Source organism: Myotis brandtii, unplaced genomic scaffold (genome assembly GCF_000412655.1).
Source record: "Myotis brandtii unplaced genomic scaffold, ASM41265v1 scaffold195, whole genome shotgun sequence".
Taxonomy (NCBI): domain Eukaryota; kingdom Metazoa; phylum Chordata; class Mammalia; order Chiroptera; family Vespertilionidae; genus Myotis; species Myotis brandtii.
Window position 1 is genome coordinate 319,535 of NW_005357271.1, and position 10,420 is coordinate 329,954.

The 10,420-nt window shown below is 49.0% G+C and overlaps 1 protein-coding gene across 2 annotated transcripts in view; it reads left to right on the forward strand.

Annotated features, from left to right (window-relative positions):
• Positions 1–10,420, forward strand: part of IMP4 (IMP4, U3 small nucleolar ribonucleoprotein) — a 24,372-nt gene that overhangs the window by 6,414 nt on the left and 7,538 nt on the right. The window contains exon 9 of one of the 2 annotated variants that reach the window (XM_014538631.1): positions 8,213–8,231. The exons of the other annotated variant lie outside the window; for it this stretch is intronic. Coding sequence (XP_014394117.1) covers positions 8,213–8,216 — 4 coding nt within the window. The 3' untranslated portion in view covers positions 8,217–8,231. Of the gene's footprint in view, positions 1–8,212; positions 8,232–10,420 lie in introns of those variants that run through there. 2 annotated transcript variants of the gene reach the window in all.

Consider the following 10,420-nt stretch of genomic DNA (forward strand, 5'->3'; position numbering starts at 1 on the left):
CCCCCCAATATTTCCAAATTATCTCTTGTCTCTTCTCTTTCATTTGTGTGCGGCTCCTCTTCCAGATCGTGAACCCTGAACCACGTGGGACGTGGGGGAAATAAACATACACAAGTCTCTTAAATCTCTGTATATTATTCTTTATTTCAGTCAGTGTATTCTTTTTTTTTTTTTTAAATATATTTTATTGATTTTTTGCAGAGAGGAGGGGAGAGTGATAGAGAGTTAGAAACATCGATGAGAGAGAAACATCGATCAGCTGCCTCCTGCACATCTCCTACTGGGGATGTGCCCACAACCAAGGTACATGCCCTTGACTGGAATTGAACCTGGGACCCTTCAGTCCGCAGGCTGACACTCTATCCACTGAGCCAAACTGGTTTCGGCAGTCAGTGTATTCTTAATTTCTGTCTGATCCTTTTCCATTTATTTTTGGCATTCTCACTAAGTTCCTCGGAGGTCTCACTAAGTTCCTTGGAGGCTTCTAGAACATTCTTGAGTAACCTTATAACTGGTTTTGAACTCTATATCCAGTATTTTGCTTTCTTCCATTTCTTTCATTTGTGACATGTTTCTTTGTCTCCACATTTTGGCTGCTTCCCTGTGTTTGTTTCTATGTATTGGGCAGCTGCTAAGTCTCCTTGAGTTGATAGAGTGGCCTTGTGTGGTAGGTGTCCTATAGGGCCCAGTGGCTCGGCCTCCCCCATCACCTGAGGTAGACATTCTTGGTGCACCCCTTTGTGGGCTGTGTGCACAGTCTTGTTGTAGTTGAGCCTTGATTGCTGTTGGTATCACTGGGAGGAATTGACCTCCAGGCCAGTTGGCAGTGAGGACCAGCTGTGTCTACAATGGAAGAGCTGCTGTGCAGGGGACACTCTTATGGGAAAGGTCTTGCTTCAGTGGGGCTTTGGTGCTTACTGAGTCTGCCCCTTGAGTGTGTCACTTATGGATGTGAAGAGTTGTAATCTGGTATGGTCTCACACTGACAACTGGCTACACTTGCTCTTGGATCTCCAAGGAGGTGCAAAGTCAGCCTCTGCCTGGAGTCACCCAGCAGGAGCTACAGAGAGATCTGCAGATTCCTCCTCTTTGTATTGGATTTGGAAGTGCCCAGACGAGACCCAGCTGTGAAGTAAGGCAGGCTGCTGCTGCCGGTCTTGGGCCTTCTTTTAATAGCTTTGGGGCTCCCTGACCCAGCTGCTGCCTGTTTGACAGGTTTTAGGCTGAGAAGGAACAAGCCATTCATATGCAAAAGCCACTGCACACAGTTTGGGTGTGGTTGTAAATTGGGTGGGGCGCCTGGTGATCTCAGGGAATCACCAGGGGGGAACAAACAGTAATGGCTGTCAGTTAGCCCTGCGCCTTTGAGGTTCCAGTGCAGGAACAATGACCATTGCAAGCACCTCTGTCAGTCTCAATGCGCTTTCTTCACCTCTCCAGTTATAGTACTTCCACTCAGCCAGTTTTCCTGTGGTTCTGGGTGATAGTTGTAATTTTGATGTGGTTGTGAGAGGCAGCAAGTACAGGTGTTGCCCTTTGCTGCCATCTTGGTTCTCCCCCATTTATTGTATTCTTCATTTCTGATTGGTTCTTGTTTGTTTTCTATCTTCTTTTTTAAACCTTTATTATTGAGATTATTACAGATGTCCCCCTTTTCCCCCCAATTGCCCCCCTCCACCTGGTTCCCACTGTGCCCCAAGCCTTCACCACCCTATTGTCTGTTTCCATACATAATGCATATCTACATTAATAAAAGACAAAGATGCTAATTGACTGTAGCTTTGCCACGCCCACCAGCCAATCAGAGTGACTATATGCAAATTAACCCAATCAAGAGGCAGCCAGCAGCCACGGAGCTGGAGCAAGCAGGAAGCTTGGTTGCCCCGGCGATGGAGGAAGCCAAGCTTCCCGCCTGCTCTGGCGGGCTGTGGCCTCCACAAAAGGCAACAAAGTTTCAATTATAGAAGCTAAATAAATCCCAAATACCTGCTTCCAGCCAGCCTCCAATGGAGCTTGGGTGGCTGGGGGCTGTGGCCAGCCTGCAAACAGCCATCAGCCTCTCACCTAGGCTGGCCAGGGACCCCAGCAGGACCGTCCACCCTGAAGGGGGTGTGGCCAGCCTGAAAACGGCCCTCAGCCCCTCACCCAGGCTGGCCAGGCACCCCAGTGGGTCCCCCACCCTGATCTGGGACACCCTTCAGGGCAAACCAGCTGGCCCCCCCCCATGCACCAGGCCTCTATCCTATATAATAAAAGGGTAATATGCAAATTGACCCTAACAGCAGAATGACTGGTCACTGTGACACACACTGACCACCAGGGGGCAGACGCTCAATGCAGGAGCTACCCCCTGGTGGTCAGTGTGCTCCCACAGAGGGAGCTCTGCTCAGCCACAAGCCAGGCTGATGGCTGCCAGCACAGCAGTGGTGGCGGGAGCCTCTCCCGCCTCCCCAGCAGGGCTAAGGATGTCTGACTGCAGCTTAGGTCTGCTCCCTGCTGGCAAGTGGACATCCCCCGAGGGCTGCTGGGCTGCCAGAGGGATGTCTGACTGCCAGCTTAGGCCCAATCCCCCGGGGAGCGGGCCTAAGCCAGCAGGTGGTCATCCCCCGAGGGGTCCCCGACTGCGAGAGGGCACAGGCCAGGCTGAGGGACCCTCCCGAGTGCACAAATTTTTGTGCACCGGGCCTCTAGTCTATATATAAAAGCCTAAGTGACTGAACGACTGGTCAACCAGTCACTCTGACGCGCACTCACCACCAGGGGAATGATGCTCAATGCACATGATCGGGCTCCCTCCTGTCTGGATCGGTTGTGCAGGGATAAGGCTGAAGCCAGCTATCTGACAAGGTCCTGGATTGTGAGAGGACACAGGTCAGGCTGAGGGACCCACCGGTGCACGAATCTCTGCACCAGGCCTCTAGTCTATAATAATAAACATGTAATATGCAAAATGACTGAACAGCCAGACAGCGGAACGACCAGATGAAGCTGGGGCTGCGAGGGCCGAGGCAGCTGGGGCTGCGAAGGCCTACTCTTGCACAAATTTTGTGCATCAGGCCTCTAGTATGTATATAAGTTCATTGGTTAATCTCTTCCCAGCCCCACTCCACCTTTCCCTCTGAGATTCATCAGTCTGTTCCATGTTTCCATACCACTCCCTTCTGGCCTGCAACGTTTCTGTTGAGAAATCAGCTGACAGTCATATAGGTGCTCACTTGTAGGTTTTTAAGATGCTCTCTTTGTCTTCAGTCTTTAGCATTTTAATTATGATGTGTCTTGGTCCCTTTGGGTTCATCTTGTTTGGGACTCTCTATGCTTCCTGGACTTGTATGTCTATTTCTTTCACCAGGTAGGGGAAGTTTTCTGACATTTTTTCAAATAGGTTTTTGATTTCTTGCTCCCTCTCTTCTCCTCCCAGTATCCCCAGGATGTGAATGTTGGTGCACTTGAAGTTGTCCCAGAGGCTCATTACACTACTTTCATATTTTTGGATTCTTTTTCTTTTTGCTCTTCCGGTTGGGTGTTTTTTGCTTTCTTATATTCCAAATCTTTGATTTGGTTCTTGGCTTCCTCTACTCTACCGTTGATCCTCTGTAATTATTCTTTATATCAGTTAGTGTATACTTCATTTTTGACTGGTCCTTTCTTATATTGTTGATGTTCTCACTAAGTTCCTTAAAGTTGCTTTTAAGCATTGTTTTAAATGCTGTATCTGGTAGTTTTCTTGCTTCCATTTCACTTAATTTTTTCTGGAGATTTATTCTGTTCTTTCATTTGTGACATGTTTCTTTGTCTGCATTTTGGCTGCATCCTTGTGTTTGTTTCTATGTATAGGTATACCTGCTATGTCTCCTGGTCTTAGTAGACTGGCCTTATGTAGTAGGTGTCCTGTGGGGCCAGTGGCACAGTCTCCCTAAGTCGCCTGAGCCAGGTGCTCCAGGTATGTCCCTGGGTGGGTTGTGTGTGCCCTGTTCTAGTTGAGCCTTGATTGTTGTTGGATGCCGTAGACCAATTCCAGCATGTCATAATTTCAAGAGTTTCATCAAAAGGTTGATGAGACTTGGGGACTCAACAGGGTTGAGTCACACATGTAGTCACCTGTTGGGAATGGCTAAAGGCATTTCCCCAAACCTGAATAGGAAACTGATTGTGGCTGCCAGACAGTTAAAGGGCATCTTAATCTACATGTTATTGCCTCCTACTGGCCAAACACCTGAACAGCTGTAGGCTATTCCCCAAACTGACAATGCTTCTGTACCCTTTGAAACCTTACCCTTTGAAGTGTATTATCTCCACCTTGCCTTAGGACAAATTGTGTGAATAAAAGCAAGGGTCCTAGGCAAGGAGGGACTCTTCAGTTCCTTTAGCTGAAGGTCCTCTGACCCCCAATGCCTTTCAAAATTATATCTCGTCTCTGGACTCTTTATTAGTCTCTGGATTCTTATGTCATCTACGTGCAGCCCCTTTTCCAGATCCCTGAACCCTTCTTGATGCTGGGACATGAACCCCGGCATAAATAGACGCCCGAAGTGGGACTTTCTGAACCCTGGAAGCACCGGCCGTTGGCATGTCAGTGGACTGTGTCTTTTTAATTATGATATGTCTTGGTGTGGGCCTCTTTGGGTTCATCTCATTCATTATAGCAGAGGAGCTGTTGCATAGGGGCTGATCCCATGGAACAGGATTCATTTTAGCAGGGCTCTGGTGCCAGCTGAGCCTACCCTTTGGTGGTGTCATTTGTGAAGGTGGTTGGGTAGTGCTCTGATGTGGTCTGAATCAGACCACTGGGTGTGTTGGTTCCAGGGCCTCTTGTGAGGGACCAAATTCAGCCATTGCCTTTGCTCTGCCTGGGGCCACTTGGTATGACCTACAAAGTGACCTATAGATGTTTGCCACTTGTGCTGGGCTTAGAGGTGTCTGGGAGAACCTAAGCTGTGAACTGAGGCTGGCTGCCACTAGTGCTAGGCTTGGAGCTGCTTAGCAAGAGGAAGGACAAGGTGTCTACATCAATGATAACTTTTTTTCCCTCAGAAGATTCCTTTATTAACACATTTCATACCACATAGAAATCTCTAAGACATACGCCAGGGACCGCACGTTTTTGGGCAAACTGCACGTTATTTAAATCAAATCATCATTACTACAGATCATAATGCACTTTAGGTGTTGTTTTTCAATAATTATAACATTTTTATTTACAAAAACAATTAAACAATTAAAGTTCCTAGTACTTTTTTAACATATGGTACTGCGTAAAACATTTTCCTCTATGAAGAGGGACCAAACAAAATTTATATAAATATCTAGATATTCGCTCCTTTTTCCATGGGCGGCACAAACTCTGCAGGCTCTCGTAGGAAATTTTTTCTTTCCACTCGCTGGAATACACATAGGTTCATGCTGCTTCATATCACCTGACAACCTTTTGGGTGGATCTTTACGAGGTGCTTTCCTTGCACCCCCAGGGGAAGGGCTGGACAGATTTGTCCCTGGTTCCGGAGAGCCTTCATTATTGTCATTCGTTATCCAGTCTCTCGCCACCAATAGCAGAAACTGTTTATACTTCATTTTTGCTTGTGGATTGAGGACGTTGTACACGCTAAATGAATTGAAAAGTCCACAGTTTATAAGGTACAGCACTACTTTTTTTGTCCATTTCATCGTTTTCCTTAGAATGGAACAACACGAAAGGAAGTGTATCAGTTTCGTTGGTTTCCTTCCTTTTTCTGAGAGAGGGCATTTCTAAAAGTGCCAGGAACTTGAAGATGAAGACTATTCGAATGACCCAAATACAATGTAACTGCAACGCTCTATGGGTTCGTGCAATTATATAGTTTTTCGTAGATTGACCTGCACGGTTTCCACCAATGAGATCGCTTCATTCGATGTGGACAAGACAGTGTGTTGACATCTAAGGTCCATAACAGATGGCGCATGAAAAATGAGAAAACTCATGAGCGGTCCTTAACAGATGGCGCGCAAAACATGAGAAAGCTCGTGAGCGGTACGAAAGGTGTTAAAACTGAGTGACATTGATAAGGGGACAGTGCAAAAAATTTTGGTCCAGGAAAAAAACATAATCCTTATATAATAAAAGCCCAGTATGCAAATTGTTCAACTGGGAGTTGGACCGCTCACTATGATATGCGCTGACCACCAGGGGGTGGTGCAGAACATGGCATGTGTCGGTGGTGCAGCGCTAGCAGCGGGCAGCAGTGGAGGCACTGCCGGCCCTGATGGACCCTGATAAGAGCGGGACCATGGTGGGGTGGTAGAGCAGGTGAGTGGGCAGCACCAGGCCAAGGCAGGTGCGAGCAGGCACCCGATCACCCTGCAGACGGCTACCTGTGTTAGTGGCGGGGCCACTGCCTGGCTCCCAGGCTCTGAGAGAGCCGGGTGGGGGGCCCAGCCCCGACTGATCATCCTGCAGATGCCAACCAGTGGCTGGAAGGCCCTGATTGCCTGATTGGCCCCAGGCCCCAGGTTGTGACGGAGAACTGGGGGTGGGTGGCAGCAACCAACCTCCCGCGGTGCCCAGGTAGAGGGCTGCAACCTCTCGCCAGACTACCTGGGGGTGTGAGTCCCTGGGACGGAAGTGTGGTGAGAATGCGGGGTGTCCGCCAAGCTTGCTCTCACTCCCCCTGCTACCCTCCCCCGGGACGCAGGGCTCATGCACTGGGGAAGCCCCCGTACCCCAGTACCGGGGACCTGTGAAGAGCCAGGCTGCAGCTGCCAGGACTGCAGGGGGCTAGTCGGGCTCCCCATGGGTACGTGCAGAAGCTGGTCTGCGAGGCCGGCCGGGAGAGAGCGCGCTGCCCGTCTGGCTTCCGGGTGGCATGGCTGGATGGTCCAGAGGCCCATGCTGTGCCCGGGCCCATGGTGTCCAGCAGCACTCACCACATCTCCGCGTGGGGACTTGGTGGCTGTGACTCAGGCGGAGGGGTGCATGCGGAGGCCCAGGTGCTGCTCAGGGCCCAGAGGTCAGCTGGGACCTGCTCTTCCATGCCAGACACTCACACTTTGATCACTGGCCCGGCCTAGGGACTGCACCTGTGCACAAATTTTGTGCACTGGTCCTCTAGTACAGTTAAAAAGTTATCTTCAACAGGACACTCTGTAGGAATGCTGAGCTGCTTTCTCATGGTTCCAGCCCCAAGAACAGAGGTTGTCCAGTCACCGGGGAGAAGCTTTCAAGGAAGGGGTGGGATAATAGCAGGAAGAGGAAGAGAGAGAGAATATTCTGCTGTCCCCAGTGTGGAACTGGCATGTGTTGTAAATGTTTCCCTCCACGTCCCACGTGGTTCAGGGTTCAGGATCTGGAAGAGGAGCCACACACAAATGAAAGAGAAAAGACGAGATAATTTGGGAATATTGGGGGCCAGGCGGGTAAGTCCAACTCAAGAGGAAGGACTTCCACTGGTGCTCAGGCCGTACCAACCTTTTATAGTCAGAGGTAAACAAGGCAGTGGTCACCATAGTTACATAGTTCTTGTGAGTTTCACCTGTTTTGACCATAGTTACACTTCCTGCACTTCCTTCAGCCCATTAGCCTCCCAGATAAGATCCAGGGAGTGTTATAAGGTCAAGCCTAATTAAGCTAAGAGGACTGAGCCCTCTAAGCTGGGACTTGTTTGTGATTTTGCCAGCAGGTCAGTCTGAGGCTCAACCCTATATCGGTTCCCCACAGCATGGATACCAAGCTGGGGGATGTAATTGCAGGAGCCTGAGGAAGGGGTGGGGAAGCATGGGCTTTGTCAGGTCTATGGGTTTAGAGCCCCTCCCCAACAGAATTCCCCTTGCTGTGTTGAGTATGCAAGCCTGGTATTCAGGGAAGGGGTGGACTTGGTGGGGTGACAGCATAATCTGGGTAGTGAACTTGGCCTTTACCAAGGCACAGATGGAAGTCAGGACTACATTGCCACACAGGGACCCCTGCCTCACACCTTGATAAACTTCTGGTTCCTGGATTAGGAGTTTGGGGTTAAGGTCGGCTTTGGGGGTCGGTCAAGTGTGGCCCTCCTTTTGCCCTCTTCCCTTCTCTCTCCCCAGTCTAACCCAAATTACCTCCCTCTCCTGTTACACCTCTTGTTTAGATGATCGTGAAAAACATGTATTTCATTTTTAATCAAAAATGCTTTGTTTTCTGTAAATGTGTCTTTTGGCACTCATGATCTTTGTTCTCCTCCCTCTTCCCACCTGCCCACATCCTCAGATGAGAGAAACGTGGCTGAATGCAGATATCATGCTCAGGACCCTCCAGGTCACTTTCCAGAAGGTACTAAAAGGGGAGGAAGAGGCTCCCACATGGGGAGAGCTGTTTCCTGTCTGTTTTCTCATCTGTAAAATGGGCATTAACAGTAATACCCATCTCTTCAGTTATTATCTATTGGATTTAAATGGAAGGTGTTTAGAACTGGCTCTGACATGTAGTAGGTGCCCAATAAATGCTTTCTTTTTTAAATTCTTTGCCCCACTTTTCTGTGTTTTAAATATCTCATCTGTATAACAGCTGCAGTATGTGTCCTGGCCAGACAGAGGGGTCCACAGCTATCCTGACTATATTTTTGCCATGGTGGAGGATCCTGTTACCTCCAGGGATCTGGCCCCAGCCCCTTCTGTGTCCACTGAAGGTTAAGGAAATTGGGGTCTGGTGGGACAGAGGGGACTGGGAATGGGGAAAGGAGGCTTGGAGAGAGTCTTGCAGTTTGAATGCCTATTTTGAGTAACCTGAGACCACACTTGTTCATATTGTATCAACTGAAATTGTTAGCATTTATTGAAGGTCAACTGCCTACTGGGGAGTAAACTCAGGAGTTGATGCTCAACAGATGTAAGCAATTAAAGAGTTGTCTTATTTTTTTAAATATGTTTTTTATTTCAGAGAGGAAGGGAGAGGGAGAGAGAGAGAGAGAAACATTAATGATGAGAGAGAATCACTGATCGGCTGCCTCCTGCCTGCCCCACACTGAAAAAAAATGGGGCAGGCAGGAGGCAGCCGATCAGTGATTCTCTGCAACCTGGACATGTGCCCTGACCAGGAATCGAACCATGATCTCCTGGTTCATAGGTCGACACTCAGCCAATGAGCCACGCCAGCCGGGCAAAAGTTTTCTTCTTTTAAACTAAAATCTGGGGGTTCTGAGAATCAAAAGGCCCCCAATCCCAAATGCCCACTTAAAAGGGTTTGTGGGCATGCCTTAACTGGGCTCTGATTCTCGCATTTTAGCATGGGATGTGGATAAACAGGTGTCCTGTGTACCATGGATTATGTGAAACAGTTGCTCCTGACCCAGGTACAATGTATGCCTGTGCAGTGCAGTCTCCTGCCCCTGAGGGCCTGCCTGCTCTTGGGTCTCATCTCTCTGGCCCTGAGGCTCCCACCTAACTTCAGCCTCTCAGACCTGGTCCTCCCAAAGTGGTAGTAGCAGCCTGCAGTTGTGCAGGCAGAGCGCAGGTACAAGCTCAGGCTTCTCCTTCCAAGGATGCATCCCTCCTTCTCATCTTCCCTTCTCAATGACTCTTCTTCCCCTGTCAGGAGCAATACAGTTTCCTGTACCATGCTGTGGTTCAGATGGTCTTCTCAGAACTCCAAAACTTGAGTCCCCATTCCCAGAACCTCAAGGCAGTACCAAGGCGCCCTTTCCATCCACCAACACCCTCAGACCAAGATCCAGAGCACAGGTGTATGACCACCACCATCACACATCCAGCTTCTGGTCTCCTTTTAGGAGCAGGGACTAACTCACTATTATGTCTACCTTTGTCCTCCTACTTGCTCCCTTCCAGACAGCTTACCCCACAGAGCCCACAGTGATTCCATCAGGAGCCTGGCCAGTTTTCTTGAAGACTCAGGTCCTTCCCTCCTGTCTTTCCCCAGAATTGTGGCCCACTCTTTGATGATGCCATCTTCCTCCAGAGTTGTCTGGCTCTTCCTGCCATGCCTGCCTGGCCTACCTGGTGTTTTCCTCATGTACCTAGCTCCAGTCCCTCATTCTTCCTTTTCTAATTTCTCATGCTGGGAGACTAACCCTTTCCTCATCCTTGAAACACCAGACTCTTTATTGCTGCTCAGTTCGCTAAATTGATTCATCCTTTCTTTGAATTGATCTCTGGGAATCCATGCCAATATGACTCCTTAATCCCAGAGAGCCCATTGCCCCTGCCTCTAAGGCTTGCCCTGTGGTCCCATGTTAGCCCTTTCCTAGCTCCCCCAGTCATCAATCAACACATATTTCTTTCTTTCTTTTTTTAATTTTGTTTTATTGCTTAAAGTATTACAAAGAGTATTACATATGTCTCCTTCCCCCCCCACCCTTGACATTCCCTAGGCCTCCCCTACCCCCCAGTGTCTTATGTCCATTGGTTATGTTTATATGCATGCATACAAATCCTTCGGTTGATCTCTTACTCCCCCCCTCCC